Source organism: Aspergillus homomorphus (assembly GCF_003184865.1).
Source record: "Aspergillus homomorphus CBS 101889 unplaced genomic scaffold BO97scaffold_29, whole genome shotgun sequence".
Lineage (NCBI taxonomy): Eukaryota > Fungi > Ascomycota > Eurotiomycetes > Eurotiales > Aspergillaceae > Aspergillus > Aspergillus homomorphus.
In genome coordinates, this window is record NW_020291915.1 from 123,260 (window position 1) to 138,376 (window position 15,117).

The 15,117-nt window shown below is 53.1% G+C and overlaps 6 protein-coding genes across 6 annotated transcripts; 1 reads left to right on the forward strand and 5 right to left on the reverse strand.

Moving 5' to 3' along the window:
- Positions 1–50: 50 nt before the first annotated feature.
- Positions 51–1,816, reverse strand: BO97DRAFT_349363 (putative MFS sugar transporter; the record flags this gene model as incomplete). The annotated part of the gene is made up of 5 exons (XM_025691915.1): positions 51–442; positions 506–1,026; positions 1,080–1,317; positions 1,382–1,722; positions 1,779–1,816. The coding sequence occupies 5 exons, from the start codon at positions 1,814–1,816 to the stop codon at positions 51–53; spliced, it is 1,530 nt and encodes a 509-aa protein (XP_025549596.1).
- Positions 1,817–2,935: 1,119 nt separating this feature from the next.
- On the reverse strand, positions 2,936–4,537 carry BO97DRAFT_444650 (uncharacterized protein; the record flags this gene model as incomplete). The annotated part of the gene is made up of 2 exons (XM_025698476.1): positions 2,936–3,763; positions 3,799–4,537. The coding sequence occupies 2 exons, from the start codon at positions 4,535–4,537 to the stop codon at positions 3,114–3,116; spliced, it is 1,389 nt and encodes a 462-aa protein (XP_025549597.1). The 3' UTR covers positions 2,936–3,113.
- Positions 4,538–5,152: 615 nt separating this feature from the next.
- On the forward strand, positions 5,153–7,784 carry BO97DRAFT_394190 (uncharacterized protein). Its single transcript, XM_025693964.1, has 5 exons — positions 5,153–5,855; positions 5,920–6,279; positions 6,348–7,188; positions 7,271–7,523; positions 7,571–7,784. The coding sequence occupies exons 1-5, from the start codon at positions 5,210–5,212 to the stop codon at positions 7,580–7,582; spliced, it is 2,112 nt and encodes a 703-aa protein (XP_025549598.1). The 5' UTR covers positions 5,153–5,209; the 3' UTR covers positions 7,583–7,784.
- A 712-nt stretch (positions 7,785–8,496) lies between these two features.
- Positions 8,497–9,391, reverse strand: BO97DRAFT_436049 (mitochondrial import receptor subunit TOM22; the record flags this gene model as incomplete). The annotated part of the gene is made up of 3 exons (XM_025697763.1): positions 8,497–8,550; positions 8,711–9,000; positions 9,271–9,391. The coding sequence occupies 3 exons, from the start codon at positions 9,389–9,391 to the stop codon at positions 8,497–8,499; spliced, it is 465 nt and encodes a 154-aa protein (XP_025549599.1).
- Positions 9,392–9,744: 353 nt separating this feature from the next.
- BO97DRAFT_444653 (mitochondrial-processing protease subunit alpha) lies at positions 9,745–11,971 on the reverse strand. The gene is made up of 2 exons (XM_025698477.1): positions 11,607–11,971; positions 9,745–11,524 (listed from the first exon to the last, which is right to left on the reverse strand). The coding sequence occupies exons 1-2, from the start codon at positions 11,709–11,711 to the stop codon at positions 9,890–9,892; spliced, it is 1,740 nt and encodes a 579-aa protein (XP_025549600.1). The 5' UTR covers positions 11,712–11,971; the 3' UTR covers positions 9,745–9,889.
- Positions 11,972–12,166: 195 nt separating this feature from the next.
- Positions 12,167–14,608, reverse strand: BO97DRAFT_394198 (acetoacetate--CoA ligase family protein). The gene is made up of 2 exons (XM_025693965.1): positions 14,175–14,608; positions 12,167–14,096 (listed from the first exon to the last, which is right to left on the reverse strand). Exons 1-2 carry the CDS (start codon positions 14,388–14,390, stop codon positions 12,237–12,239), a joined length of 2,076 nt encoding a protein of 691 aa, XP_025549601.1. The 5' UTR covers positions 14,391–14,608; the 3' UTR covers positions 12,167–12,236.
- Positions 14,609–15,117: the final 509 nt, after the last annotated feature.

Consider the following 15,117-nt stretch of genomic DNA (forward strand, 5'->3'; position numbering starts at 1 on the left):
CTAGTCAAAGCTCAGGCTATACATTTAACATCATCAAGTCAGACACAACACTAGACCCGCGCATCCTCCACCGTCGTGGCATAGGGCTTCTCCGTATTGGCGGAATGGTGCGTAACGTGCATTGTCTTCTCGTTGGAAAACAGGTCCTCACCCTGGGTGACGTGGTTGGCACCGCCGAAGAGAGCATCGATCTCCTCGAGAGGGACCTGCTTCGTCTCGGGGATGAAGAAGAAGACGAACACAGACAGCAGGAAGTTGATGCCTGCGAACATGTAGAACGCGTAGAAGCCGCAGTTGTTCAGGAAGGTGGGGAAGAACTGCTGCACGATGGCGTTGGCGACGTTCTGGGTCTGCGAGGCCATGCCCACCGCTTGGGCGCGGACATTCATGGAGAAGACTTCGGATGTCCAAATCCACACCGTGGCTCCCCAAGATGGTTTGTCTGGGAGGAAATAAGTTAGTGGCTGATGCTAAGCGATGAGCCGATGGCCAGGGCTGCACTTACAGAAGAAGATGAATAGGAAAAGTAAAAACACGATCGATATGCCCACCGATTCCGTCTTCGCGCCACCCGGCGACGGAGTTTCGGTTTCAACGGCGGCAACGATGATCATGCAGATACCCATGCCGATACCACCGACAATCAGGAGGAACTTGCGTCCGAAACGGTCAATGACCCAGACGGCGTTCAAAGTAAACAGAATACCGAAGGTGGCGTTAAGGGCGTTGATGAGGGCGATCTTGCTGGCGCTCTTGAAAACCTTCTCGTAGATCTTGGTGGAGTAGGTGTTGAGAGTGCCTTGTCCAGTAATCTGCTGACCGGCGTTGATGACTAGGGCCAATGCCATACGCTTGCGAAGGGACTTATCCTTCCAGAGGGCACTGTAATTGCTGGAGATGGCCTCCTTCTCGTACTCGATGGCTTCGCGGATCTTGAGCAGTTCTTCCTCGACCTCTTCGTCTGTCTCGCGGACTCTACGAAGAGCCAAGCGGGCCTTCTCGATGTCATCCTTGCGCTGAACGAACCTAAGATTGAGTCAGCACTAGTCAACCGATCTGGAGGAAGGTAATAGACAAACCAGCGAGGCGAGCCGGGAATGGTAGGCAGAATGGCCAGAATGATGCAGGGAACGAGAAGTTGAAAGATGACGACCAACTTCCAGTCCCACTCTCCCAGATTCGTCGAATGCTTCGTGCAGCCATAGTTGATCCAGAAGCAGATGAACGAACCAACAGAGTAGAACATTTGCCAGAAGGTCATGATCTTTCCTCGAATCTCTGACGGTGCAAGTTCACCAATGTAAATGGGGCCCGCAGCTGTTTAAGATGCAGTGTTAGTTCCAATCCTTAGATGAGCTGAAACGCCCTGCATGCGACTTACTCAAGGCAACACCCTGGCCAATACCGATGATGCATCGGCCGGCAAGGAAGCAAGCAATGCTGCCACGCGGCGACCAGCACTGCATGAAGGTGGCAGCAATTACCAAGATACAACCGAACGCCATTCCAATCTTGCGACCAAGGTAGTCGGCAATGGGGCCACCGAGGAAGAAACCACCGAAGATAGCACCGACAGTGTAGGCTGTGTTGACGGCTCCGATCATGTTGTCATCGGGGTGGTTGAAGTAGGCCGTCCAGTTCTTCGAGCCCTGGACGGAGTTGTAGACCGAGGCATCATAACCATAGAGCACCATGCATGCTGCTGCTACTAAGGAGATGAACCTAGAGGATAAATTAGGTGAGAAAATCACTAAGCCAGCTCCGTAGAACAGACTCACCAGTTATAGGCTCGCTTTGACATGAATTTTTCAATCATCTTGAAGATAGTGTGTCTGAGAAGGTCTGAGGGGAGGAGAACAGAACAAGAACGGAAAGGTGATATCCACCAGGTGGTCGACCGTCTCTAAGAGCCACCTCTTCGAGCCAAATGGGGCTGCAATGAACGGATGGTGGGAAGCTTTGAAGACACAGACAGAAGAGAAAAGAAAAGATGCAGTAGAAGACGCGGGCTATGGGTATAAATATTCGAACCGGCCGAACTGGAACCAGGGTGACCATTAGCAGATAAGCTACCATGCCGCGTGCCAGCAACCAGGTGGCAAGCGCTATATCAAGCCATCCTACGCCCTAGCATCATCCCATGCAGCATTTAGGGTGGACGCTAAACTGGACACAATCCTGGGGGGAGGCGAGAATGGAGGAAAGGCGGGGAAGGCCAGAGCTCCCCCAGACCTTTGCATGCACGACCGGCCGTGACAGGGCTTCCCCGACAGTCATCTCCAGGATTTTGAGTCGGGGTGAGTGGGGATTCCGGGGATGAGCGCGAACGAGAGATGGAAATGGATGGAGCAATTCCCCAGACCGGATCCATTGTCGGGCAAGTCGTATCGTGGAGAAATCCGGGGTCGAGATTCGAGGAAATTCCCGGCCACACACGGCCCAAGTCATCACATTTCCCACGAATCAGCCGCGGTAAGAGAGCCAACCGGAGGCTAATCTGGATCCACCAATAGAAGATGCTAATTAGATTATTTTAAGACTTGTCGCACTTTCACATGGAGGGGAGAAAGGATTCGAAGAGAGATCAGATGAGGAGGCGATTGGGCGGGGACGAGGCGAGGAAGAAGAGAAGATGGAGGAAGGAAGATGGAGAAGTTGAAAGCTGAAGAGTGTACGCCGGTCACGAGACCCCTCCCCTCATCCCCCGATTTCCCCCCGAATGAGATTCCACCGTCTTTCATCCCTACTGTCATTCAGGTTCGTATTAACTGCCACGAGGTTGATGCAGGTCGAAATCCGGGAGATTCCTAGGATACGGACTGATTCTCTGTCGCTCGACTGAACCGGATCTACAGGGCTAGTCTAGTCTACTGAGGGCAAATAAGTGAGGCCACACAAACAGCCACAGAAGCGATACTATTCCTAATGCATACAGTCGAGGCCGGTCTGTCCAAATATCCGTATATTAACCGAGGCCTTGCCTTTTGCCGGTCTGGCTAGTCACATTGCAGTCGGAAATCCCCAAAGCTTGAGACTACCATGACTCCAACGGCTCGGACACCTCTGAACATGAGACATCGTATTGAACTCTCTGGTCCTTGAGAGCGTTGATTCTAAAAGAGAACAGCTTTACTATGCGGATTGCCCTCTGCCTCCACGTTTCCGATACTCCGACGCCCTTTCTGAGCCTGCCAAATGCCAGTCTGGCTTCGTACACTCGCGTTAGGGGCCGGCGGAAGTACAGGGATCCTCTCCTCTGACCTGGGGCCACACGTGCACGCTTGAGACGGTCCAAGATCGAATATGTCCTGAGCCTTTCTGCGAGTGTTTCGTTGAAAGGGCGGCAGCCGCCTATATCGCTGCTGGGTGGCCGAACCGGCAATGGAGGGCACATTGATATCCTCAGCCACCACATCGCATGCTTGACTCGGCTTTCCCCAAACTCGCGAAGCCTCGGGCATCAAGGTTGTCATCCCATCAGCTGGAATGGAACAACATTTCTTCATGGCCATGCCTCGTGCAGGCTGATTGCGATCGCTCAAGCCTTGGAGCAGCGAGTATCGCAGCCGAAGCCGTCTATAAATCTCGCGTGAGATGTAGAGGAGTGTTGCGACCATGACCGCCACCCCTAGAACTGCGCATATCTTGTAGAAGACGTCGAGCTCCTTGGCCTTCTGCAGTCGACGGCTTTCATTAACATAGACGACATTTGTCTCGGGATGGCACGTCATGCATTGCTCTTTCTCGGGACTCAGTAATTTGTCTGCCAAAAGGCATCAGTCCACTTATGCCTCTCACATATGTCTTCACAGTTTGGGTCAAGGCCGTGAGGGTTCCGACGGACAGATGACTCTCTGTGATTGATGCGAGCCATCGCGACGACATTCAGATACTCAATCGTCCTTTTGCAGGTCCTCTTCCCTTTCTCCTTCTCAAGCAGGTATTCCAGAATCCCATGGTATCCCAGGGAGTGTGGATCGTTAGAGGGCTTTTTCTTAGGTATTTCCTTTGGAGATTCTTCATGCGAATGTCTTGGTCTGAGGCCCGCAGCCGTGGAGTTGATTTGTGTTAAATGGTCTCCTCTTTGCGAAGCAGACAGTGGACGGTTCTGCGCTTGCGGCTGCTGCTGCAATAGATTGCGTGGTCCCTCGAGAATCAGTTCTTCAAGAAGGCTGTGGCATTTCTCCAAGTTCACTGATTCTCCCTCTATGTTCGCTATTGTCAGAGTGAGCTTCACAACCGGGTCAGCCCCATTCTCGACCGGTGATATGTTCTCTACATCCTTCTCGACCGAAGCAGCCGGTCTCCACTGCAAGGGGTGGCCCAAGGTGATTGTGCACCCTGGTCCCTCCGGTTGATGCGCTTCGGAGACTACAACGTAGTTCGAGCTGCTTGCCAGGCTGTTACTGCACCCAGCCAAAGGCTTGTCGGCTTCTGTCTTCTGAGGCGGGGTTAGAGGGAGATTCTCTTGGGTGGCATTGGATATCACGCCGAGAAGTGCATGGAGAAATGCAAAGATTCGCTGTTGACAATACATGGAGGAGATAAGTAAGTAGCCGGTATGATAGGTTCCTATGGTGCCAAGTCTGCAGTCTAAGATGTAACAAGTAAAGCTTTGCAGTCACTGAAGAGCTAATGAGGTTTGTGAGAGATCATTACCATACTGTTAGCGAAGGAACCCCCACGTGTGAGTAGGTACGGATGAAGCTGTAGCTTGGGAAGCCACGACCGTCGCTGTGACTGTAGGACATGTCTGCCCAGTTTGCCATCTATACCAAGCTGACATCATATTCAAGCTTCAAAAGCTAAAATGGTAACTGATTCCGTGCAGTTCTCATTGACGCATGGTAGCATTCTGGCAATGCCACCAGAATGTCATAATTTATCTCATGGCAAATGATCAGAGAGCAAAAATGGTCCAAGAGACACTCAGGAAGCGACCGCTCCGGAGCACCATTCCTAAGAAACTCCTCTGCTCCATCGCGAACAAGACTCGATAATCACCAACATCCTCACATTGGGCAATATTACCAACACATCACGTGCTTTCGTGCCACCTCGACGCGGGGCCCAAACATGCTTCCCGCCGCGGCGTCAGCGCAAAAGGCAAGAAACCCGCCCCGATTTCTCCGGCTCCTCATCTCCGCCATATCGAACTGACCACAAGTTCCCCTCCTGATTTCACCCGGCTACATTGCAGATATCCCCGATGCCCCGCACTTATGGCAAGAAGAAACAGACGCGACTCTCCTTCGCCCCAATAGGCTCCTCCCCGGCCAAGAATGAGTCGACATCGGACGGAGAGAGGGATCGCCGAGCTACGCTGCGTTATTCGCATCCGTCCAGGCCCGACATCCTTACGAGTCGACCAAGGACGGACACCGCTTCACCTACGCCGTTTGTCAACTCTAGAAGATCGCATCGAGGTGGGAAGCCCGGGCCTGGGCAAGTGGAAGGATCGAGGGCCGTCCGGAAATCCTCGCGGACGAAGCGCAAAGATCGCGCGAAGTCGCCGCCACCCGTCGTGAAGATTGAGACATCACCTGAGGATGAGGAGGAGTCGGATTTGGCAGAGGAGAGAAAGAAGCGCGATTCTGGATCTGTCCGTATAAAGAAGCATAATCGCGCGACGTCGCCGGCTCCGGTTGTGACGGTTGAGACATCGTCTGAAGAGGGGGAAGAGGAATCAGAGGAGGAGCAGAAACTCACTCGGAAGTCAACGCGCAATAAAGGTTCAGATCGCGCGAAATCCGCCGCAGTCAAAGCGGAGGAGCCATCCGAAGATGAAGCCAACGATTCGGAGACATTGAAGGTGAAGCAGCGCCCACGCAAGCGTTCTCCTGGCAAAGACAAAGGTATAAATCATAGACGAACTTTCTAAAGCAATTTGACACATGCTAATCAATTAAATTCCAACAGCCAAGTCAACCCGGAAGTCCAGGCCGAAACGCGCAGCTACCCCCGAGCAGGATAGTGAGAGTGATATCGACTTGACTCGCAGCGCGCGCAAACGAGCCGCCCCAATGTCGCCCATGTCGCTCAAGAGAAAGAGAGAAGAACCATCCGACAGTGAGGCGTCTTTACAAATCATATCAGAGGAGAGTGAGGGCGATATCATCAGCAGACCCCGCCGGAAGCTGAGGCGGGGCACGGTTGCTCAGCCTGTTGAGGAAAATGACGATGAGGATGATGATGATGTGCCCCGGACCCCGCACCGCCGTGCTAGGGACCAAGATGATCTGGATATCGAGGAAGACCTACAAGCCTTAGAAGACTCAGGTACACCACTCCCACTCTAACTTTCACCTCAGATCTCACTAGTAGGTTACTGACGACTTCTGCTACAGTGGTAAAGAAGACCAGGACTAGAGGGCGTCTCGCGAATTCAGCCAGAGCCCAAAGACAGCAACACTTGGAAGCCCTTCGTCGCCGGAGAGCAGGTGAGCCCGAATCCGACGAGGAAGAATCTCAGGCCGAACCAGAAGAAATCGAAGGCGAGGGCGAAAGCGCGGACGAGAACGAAAGCGAAGCGGAAAGTGAAATTGCCGCTGCCATCAAGCATCGATCCCTCAATACAAATGACGACAGCGATGTCGAATCGTCCATTGCGGGTAACGACGACCTGGATCGATACGAAGACGACTTCGTACTGCAAGACGAAGACGACCTACTCGGGGCACCTTCGGGCCTTGAGGACATCCCATTCGAGTTCACCCGCCACGCTTACAAGCAACTCAAGGATTACTTCCAGGATGCAGTTGAATGGATGGTGCACAACCAACTGAATCCGGCATTCCCTCGATCCAATCCAATCTACGAATTGGCCTTCAGCAAGCTGGAAGACGAAGTCAGGGGCCGTACGGGGTCCCAGCTGGTCTCGTCTGTATGGAATACAGGCTTTTGCCGGGCGCTTCTTGCTCGGCCACAAATCGAAGTGACATCCTATCCGACCATCGAGAACCACCCGTGCGACGCCTGCAAGAGGTCGGGCCACCCGGCATCATTTGACATCAAGCTCTACGGCAAAGCGTACACTTTGGACACACTTGAGCCTCTTGAGGACGAGAACAGCGATGATGATGATGACGTCGACGATAAGCAGTCCGACAACGAAGCAAAGGACGGCCGGGAAAGAGACCGTGACGGGCATGTTCTACCGGATGAGAACACTCGCTTCTATCTTGGACGGTACCTAGAATCGCCCCCCCCCTCCCCTCCCCCCCAAATTATAGTCTTCAGGCAGAACAGAATCCACTGACACTCCACTCAGACACTGCAAGGCCAAAGCGACTCTGGCACATACCTTGACGCATTGGCGCTTCCATCTCAACGAGTGGGTGGCCGACCATCTCCGCCGCATGGGCTACCTCTCCGACGAGCGGATCCTCGAACGCAGCCACTGGAGCCAGAGGAAGCAGACCAAGTATGCCATCAAAGCGGTCGAGACCATGGTCCGGGACGGCGAGGTCAAGAAACTGTGGCGGGATTTCCATCTCAACTTGAGAGCTGCCCGAGAATCCAGTGTATGTTCACCCACCTTCTACATCTAGACTCCTGCTAACAGTCCCAGTCTCTCGGGTAGTGAAGCATGGCCGGCGCGCGCATCGTTTCTTATGGTGCCATTTTAACGCTTTGAACGACCCCTTTAGTGCAGGCCAATGGTACACACCTGGGCATTCTGCTAGGACTTTCTTTTCCGTCTATGTTTGCCGATTGCATTTGCCTATCACTGGCTTTCTTTATTCATTTCATGATACCCACCCCAGCTGTTATCTTTTCTTTCGCAGTTATCCATATCAAGTCACCCTGGCTCCCTGTCACTGCCGGACCAAGTGCAGCTTACAGTCAAACTCTTATCTCGCAGATACGCAAATACACCGGTCTTGAAATCATTCACATTTCATAACTTCTAGAAACATGAGTCCCAAAGAAAAAGAAGTAAAAGAAGATAGGAGTAGACATCAACGAAACGAACAAGGAAATAAATAAAAAAAAAAAACCGATTATACAAATACAACACACGTCGCCCAAGAGGAAGCCGGAGGTAGGAGGGAGATGGGGGAGGATAAAAAACAATGTAGATAAAAAAGAAGAACCCAAAGACTTTCGAGCGCAGCAGAGATGCAAAGGAACCAAAAGCCGCACACAACGCCGCAATCAAAGCGTCCGGCATCGCGTTTCCTTCCCGTCACAGTCTGACGAGAATTTTCGCCCAAACATTTTGTACACAATTGGTTTATATTGTCGTTGACCGCGATGGAATGTGCAGAAGACGGGTGGGTTGGGGGTGGACTGTAGAGTTCAACCCCCAACCATCGCCATCACTTGAGGTGGCTTCAAGTCGTGAACCGAGGAAGAAGGAAAGCGTTTCCGGTGGTGATAATACAATGAATGCTAGCGAACGTCCTCAAAACCTGCTGCAACTCTCCGCCTTTGCGGCACCCTTTTTTTTTTTACCCGACGGAGCAAAAGTTTTTGATTGGATTTGTTTGTCATTTACAGAGTGGGCTGGGCTTGCTGCTCGGCAGGAGCGGCGCCGGGGGTGAGCATCTAGCAAGGAAGCAAGAATGTCAGCTGTCGTTTTACGCGGGCCATCTGAGAATATCTCGCTCGGTCGGCGCGCGCGAGGAAGACTTTTCCCCGAGCCGAACACAACCAGACCAGAACAACTGCACAACACGGAATACGAGGAGGGGGAAAAGGTACATACCTCATTAGCACCCTTGATCATGCCCTGCTCGCGCTCCATCTGGATGTACTGCTCCTCCTCGGCGTAGGCCAGGGCCCAGGGCACACCGAGCAGGAAGGCGCTGGTGCTGAGGATCCACAGCGCCTTGCCGCTGAACTGCACGCTGGACTTTGTGAAGGAGGTGACGGTGTTGACGGTGGAGGTGAGCGAGCGGCGCGCCGATGGCGGCACCATGTCCTTCAGGGCGTAGATGCGGTCGTACAGGGACTCGCTCTCGACCTCGTCGTAGGACTCGGTGGAGATTTCGGATTCTGGGTTCCTGGTTAGTTGTTTTTCCTTTTTTCCTTGTTGGGATTTTGTTGATTGGGTTTGATGGCGGGTTTCGGGGGGTATTTTGCTTGGGGGATGGATGGATGGATGAGTGTGGTAGTGTTGAGCTGGGGGAGGGCGTGGCCGCGAAGTGAATGGTCGCGAACAGATGTATGGATGGTGAACGGATTGACAGTGCTTGCTCTTGGAGGGAGGAATCGTGTGATGATAGTGTGGACCACCCGGAAGCAGTACTCAAAGGCTCGACGTACCGGTGTCAGTGTAGTCATCGTCCTCTTCTTCGTCATCCGAGGCAAGAAGGACGTTGTGCTTGCTGGGCTGGGGCTTCTCCTGGGCGAAGTGCTCGTCCTCGACTTCGGTGAGCTTGACCATTGTGTCGGTAGGGAGGGGTTTGGCGGTGTTGATTCGGGTTGCGATAGAAAGAGTGGGCGCGAGGGTCGAGACGATAGGTGAGGTGAGTAAGTTGTAGTAGGAAGTTGGATGGAGGAACAGAACGGAGATTGAAGGCGGCCGCCGGCTTCGAACTTCCGTTCCAACTTTTTTCCCGGGCGGAAACGATCCTCAAAGCGGTAAGGAGCTGAGCCAAGGTTATTCATCCGGCACTGCCAACTAGTTACAGTAGTTATAAATTAGCCATGTCAATTTTCACGTTGAGCCTTTACAATTCTTTTACTGCAGGTTTAGGGAAAGGAGAAAGTTGTGTCTATAGTACACATTGATTGAAGGCTATATCTAATTACATAGAGTGAAGAATCTGTGAAAGGCCTGCTCTATCCCAACTTACATCCAGACAATAGGAGTCCTGAGGATGCTATTCTTTCTTTGAGGTTCGCTAAACTAGGAACCTCAATCGGTCGTTCATCCTTCAATCTACCGTCTTCCCAACTGCCACCTGGCTATCCGGTCCTGAATCTCTCCCCAAGGGAAGGGACGGAGCTTGTAACCCTCGAGCTCGCCTTCCTGCAGGACAACAGTGGGCTTTCCGGTGCCCTTACCCGGGTTCTGCACGAGACCGCCAAAGACCTTTCTGGCAACCCGACGCAGGTCCTTCACCGTCAAGCGCTCAATGTGCCGGCACATCTCCTTGACGCTAACCTTCCGGCCGTGGACCTGGACCTGGCGTCCGAGATCCTCCAGCTCCACCATACGCGACTCCAGGTTCATGAGGAGCGAGGAACGGAGCTGGTTCTTCGCACGCTCGACCTCCTGGGGCTGGAGAGCGGAGTAACCGTTGTCCAAGGTCAGAGCCTGCAGCTCACGGCACATCACCTCCAGCATCTCGGTCGTGCGGGTGGGACTGCAGGACGCGGAGATGCCAAAGATGCCACTGTCCGTGTAACTGTGGTTGAATGCAACACAGCTCTCCACCCATCCGTGTTGGTTCAGCACGTTGGTGTAGAGACGGGAATACATGCCCTTTCCGGGGCCTCCGGCGGAGAAGGATCCACCACCGCCGAGGAGGGTCTGGAGGGTGGCGAGAGCATAGATGTCGGGGTTGGAGATAGGGAGGGCCTCGAAGGCAAGGTGGATGTAGCTCAGTCGAGGCAACATGGGGTTGGCGGGCGGGGGGATGGGAGGCAAGGAGAGGAAGCCACCAGTGTAATGCGAAGGCCGGGTCAAGTCTAGCGTAGTCGACTGCAGCAGCGACGGATCAAGTGGCGACGCGGAACCGTTCTGCGAGCCTGACATGGAGAGGTTCTTCAAGAAGGGGAGTTTCGAAAGGATCCCCGACTTGGTGGTGGGAGGTGTGGTAGATACCGTCGAAGATGGCGTGAATTGAGGGACTGTAGGCACCTGTCCTTCCTGCAAAGCCGATTCGGACTGAGACAAGGTAGTCTCGACGCCGGTTCCCGAGAGCGCCGGCCTGTTTGACTTCATATCACCGAAGTACTGCTTCGTGAGCTCAAGCGCCACGTTATGCTCCACCCCGGCAAAGGCAACCACCATTCGCTCCGGATTGAAGAACGTCTGTCGGTACTTGTCCACGACGGACTTGTTGATCTCGCCTAGTCTCTCCGCCGGGCAGAGCAAGGGGTTTCCCAGAGTGTTGTTGGAGTAGGCCGCCGTGTGCACCAGCTCCGGCAGGATGAGGTCGGGCTTGGACCAGATCTCGCCAATCTCATACTCGGCCGTAGCCAGCTGCTGGACCACTTCCTCCTCCGTGATAAGAGGGTCGCGGATAGTCTCCGCCAGAAGTCCGAGCGTGGAGGGAACGGCCGAGTTAAAGCTGGCCGACTGGTACATCAGCGACTCACGGGATGAGGCACATTGAATGTTTCCGCCAAGGTTCTCAAGAGCTTCCAACATCTCATCGGCCGAGTGTGACTTGGTGGACTTGAAAGCCAACCGATCCATGATGTGGCTCACTCCGCGCAGACTTTCATCTTCGTAGCGGGATCCAGCATCGACATAGACACCAACTCCAGCGAAAGGGCCTGGCAGGGATTCGGTAGCGACGCGGATTCCGTTTGGCAAGGTAGAAATTCGATCTAGTTCTGCAGGATCCTGTGAATTGAGCAAGATGCCCAGTAAGTCAGCGATTTGGGCAATCAACGAAGCATGATCTCAAACTGCGCGCTCGGCATACCTTGGATCCATCTTTGGCAGTAGAAAAGCTTCTCGCCGCAGCGGATTGAGGCACGCGAGCCAGCGGCTTTGCGGAGTCGACAGCCCGCAACACAGAGCGACGCATCGTTGAGTGTGCGTAATGTGAATGTTCCAATAGTGATGTTTAGGTCAACCTGTTTGTTGCCTGGCTTTTGTGCAGTCTGCTCTTCCAGAGATGCTTTCGTCACGGCCGGCCGGCGCAAGGATTTGGGCTCCGAGCCGGGATGGCTTATCTAAGCGGCAAGCAGAAGCTGATTGACCAAGATAAGTGGAATCAGCGACAATAGAACAAGAAAGAATGAATCAACTAATTCTGGCGATTGATATGGTTTCGAGCTGTCTGGCGGACAGACTTGCTTCTTCCGTGTTGAAGGACTGTTGAATATGTGGCAAAAGCAAAACCTGAACACGTAAGCTGTTAATAATGCGCCAGATCTAGATCGAGCCGCGATATATCACTTCGGATTTACCGAGCATATTATCGTACGTAGTAATGGACAAGGATTCAAACATATGATAATTAACTCATAATGAAGTCTAGTTCGCTACCCTTTCTTTGAGTTTAAATACCTCCAACAAATCATATTACTCTACGGATGCGTCCTCGCGACTAGGGATGCGCCGTAGCCCAGGTGCGGTACCAGTCAAGGCACGAGGCATTCGCAACACTGGCACCGATCTTGATGTTCAACCCACACAAGATCTGTTTCACGGCATTCTCGACTTTCTTACCATTAGATGTCACCGGGATCTCGGGACATATGGCCACAATCGCTGGTACATGCCGAGGACTGAGCTCCTTGCGGATGGTTGCCTGGATGCGAGCCGCAAGATCCAATGGTATGACATCCATGGCCCCATATGTCGGCGGCAACTTGACAAACAGGACAACCGTTTCGTCGGTGTCAATACCATCACGCCTTCGTCCGATGCAGAGAGAGTCCTCGACCTCGTCTGCAAAATGTTTAAGCAGAACATTGTAGATTTCCGCACTGCCGAATCGGACCCCAGCCGGTTTCAGCACACCGTCACTGCGGCCTAGCATAACCACTCCCCCCGTTTGAGGATTCAGGCGCACGAAGTCGCCGTGATGCCAAATGGACGGACCGAACACGTCAAAATAGCTTTTGCGATATTTCTCCGCCCCGACAGGACCCGGGGGCCAGAACATCACGGGCTGGGCGGGGAAAGGCCGGGTGCAGACAAGGTCGCCTGGTTCGCCCGAGGTGCTGATGTCGCTGCCGGCATAGTCGTAGACCGAGACGGCCATGCCCAAGCACCGGCATTGGATCTCGCCTTTGTGGACGGGAAGAATCGGGCAACTGCCACAGAAGAGTGATAGGATATCGGTACCTCCGGTGATCGACCCCAGCATAATATCTGCCTTAATAGATGAGTAGACATATTCGAAAGTGGACGGAGCCAACGGTGAGCCCGTGCTGTATATGGCCTTTAGAGTCTCGAGGCTGACCGGCCGATGGGGGTGCTTTGTCGGGCTCAGTGATGCCTGCTCCAAGATGGAGAGATACTTGGCAGATGTGCCAAAGTGCGCAATCTGTAGTTCATCTATCAAGCGTGGCATGGCCATCTCCCCGCATCCGCCTTCGGAGTCAAATGGTCGGAACGGTGAGCCATCGTAGAGAACGATGGTGGCTCCGCTGGCCAAGCCAGAAACCAGCCAATGCCACATCATCCAGGTGGTGGTTGTGAAATAGAAGACTCGGTCTCCAGGACGTATATCGCAGTGAAGAACGTGCTCTTTCTTATGTTGGAGGAGCGTTCCTAGAGCACCATGTACAATCGGCTTCGGTGCTCCGGTGGTACCGGAGGAGTATAAGATGTAGACTGGATGATCTGGCTCCAAGCTTGCAAACTCGAGAGGAGCTGAAGGGATTCTGGCAGTCGCAAGGAAAGAGCTGTAGGAAGTAACCTTGCCCTGCAGCGGCGCCACTTCTTCCAGCTTGAATTCGTAAGATTTGACGGTGTCAAACACAACCAGAAGCTCAAGATTGGGCAGACCTGGAACGATCTGACGCAACTTGGTATCCGCTCCGTGCACTTTTCCATTATACAGCGATGCATTGTCGGCAAACAGGATCTTCGGTTCGATCTGCTTCAGGCGTTCCAGCACCGCATGCACTCCGGTGTCTGGAGAAATACCTGTCCAGAAGGCGCCAACCGAGGCAGTGGCGAGCATTGCAACGACGGTGTTCGTATGATTTCCCAGGAAACCTGCGACACGGTCCCCAGTCTGCAAGCCTGCCTCTTTTAAAGAGTTGGCGCATCTCCTGACCCGGTCTCGCAGCTCTTTCCAGGACACGTATTCACGATCCGACTCGGTGGCGGCAATGACCGCCACCGAATCCTCGTCCGGGGACGCGGAAGGGTAGAGTAGATTCTCGGCAAAGTTGAGTCTACTCCCCTCGAAGAACTTAGGCCGGGGAAAGAGAAGCTGTTCTGAACTCAGCGCCTGTGACCTGGTTAGCGATGTTCTGTCTGTGAAGATTCCCGTGATTTAAACCTAAGCCACGTTAACTGATGTACTCACGCGCTCGTAAGGCTTATGAGCCACGATTGAAGTGTAGTGCCAGACATCCTCCCAGAATTTGGCAGGCTCGGCTATGCTCCATTCCCAAAGATCATTGTAGGACTCGATAGACAAGGCGTGCTTCTTGTTGACAGTCTTGATGAAGTCATAGATTTGGGTGGTCTGAGGAGAAGAGTGTCTCCATAACTCCTTAGAACCTACTCCGTTGGTGGCCATGGAGTTGTCTATCGTGTATCCTGCTGTCGACAGAAGATCGTGTGACGTTCGTATTGTTGGTCTTGACAGGAACAGAGACTCAAATATCGGGAAATTTGGCTGTCAGGAACCGAGCGAGGGTCAGAAGTGCTTTCCGTGCCAGTCAATACTTGGTTGCTGCCTGTCAGTTCAACTCAAATCACCACCCAGAAAGTGCCGGCAAAAGAAGACAATTGAGCTGGACTATTGACAGGGTTCTCCGTGGCCTCAATTGCAGGGTCTATACTTATAGACTGGAGCATGTCTACGGGGCATTCCGGGGCGGAACGGGGGCGGAACAGAGCGGATAACAGCGGGGAAGTAAACAGACTTAAACAAAGGGCAGAGAGAGACCCGGTCACCAGGATAGGTGGACTACAAGTTTTCTAAGCAGGCATTGAATGGCTCTGCATGTGCTGGGCTGCGAATGCAAGCTCAATCTAGGGAGATGCGCAAGTAATCAGGGAGGACAGTTCAGGATGTAAAGTCATTTGACTGTGGAAGTTAATGCAAAATTGGCCTGAGGCAGAAACAATCGTGCATTAGTCTTAGACTACATCGTCTACAGTGAGTTCGAGTCAATGTTTCAAGGCTCCAAGAGGTTCCAAGTGAGGAATGCTTCTTCCCAGTTTCAAGTAGCGGTGAAATCCATCTGTGCACTGAATTGAAGAATATACAAGCAACAACAGTGCAGATTGGCAGTTTCAAT

Coding starts and splice junctions, on each gene's coding strand:
- BO97DRAFT_394190 (XM_025693964.1), top strand. CDS start 5,210: ATGCCCCGCACTTATGGCAAGAAGAAACAGACGCGACTCTCCTTCGCC. Junction 5,856..5,919: donor TTCTCCTGGCAAAGACAAAG/GTATAAATCATA, acceptor AAATTCCAACAG/CCAAGTCAACCCGGAAGTCC. Junction 6,280..6,347: donor ACAAGCCTTAGAAGACTCAG/GTACACCACTCC, acceptor CTTCTGCTACAG/TGGTAAAGAAGACCAGGACT.
- BO97DRAFT_444653 (XM_025698477.1), bottom strand. CDS start 11,711: ATGCGTCGCTCTGTGTTGCGGGCTGTCGACTCCGCAAAGCCGCTGGCT. Junction 11,525..11,606: donor CTGCCAAAGATGGATCCAAG/GTATGCCGAGCG, acceptor CTCAATTCACAG/GATCCTGCAGAACTAGATCG.
- BO97DRAFT_394198 (XM_025693965.1), bottom strand. CDS start 14,390: ATGGCCACCAACGGAGTAGGTTCTAAGGAGTTATGGAGACACTCTTCT. Junction 14,097..14,174: donor CTCATAAGCCTTACGAGCGC/GTGAGTACATCA, acceptor ACCAGGTCACAG/GCGCTGAGTTCAGAACAGCT.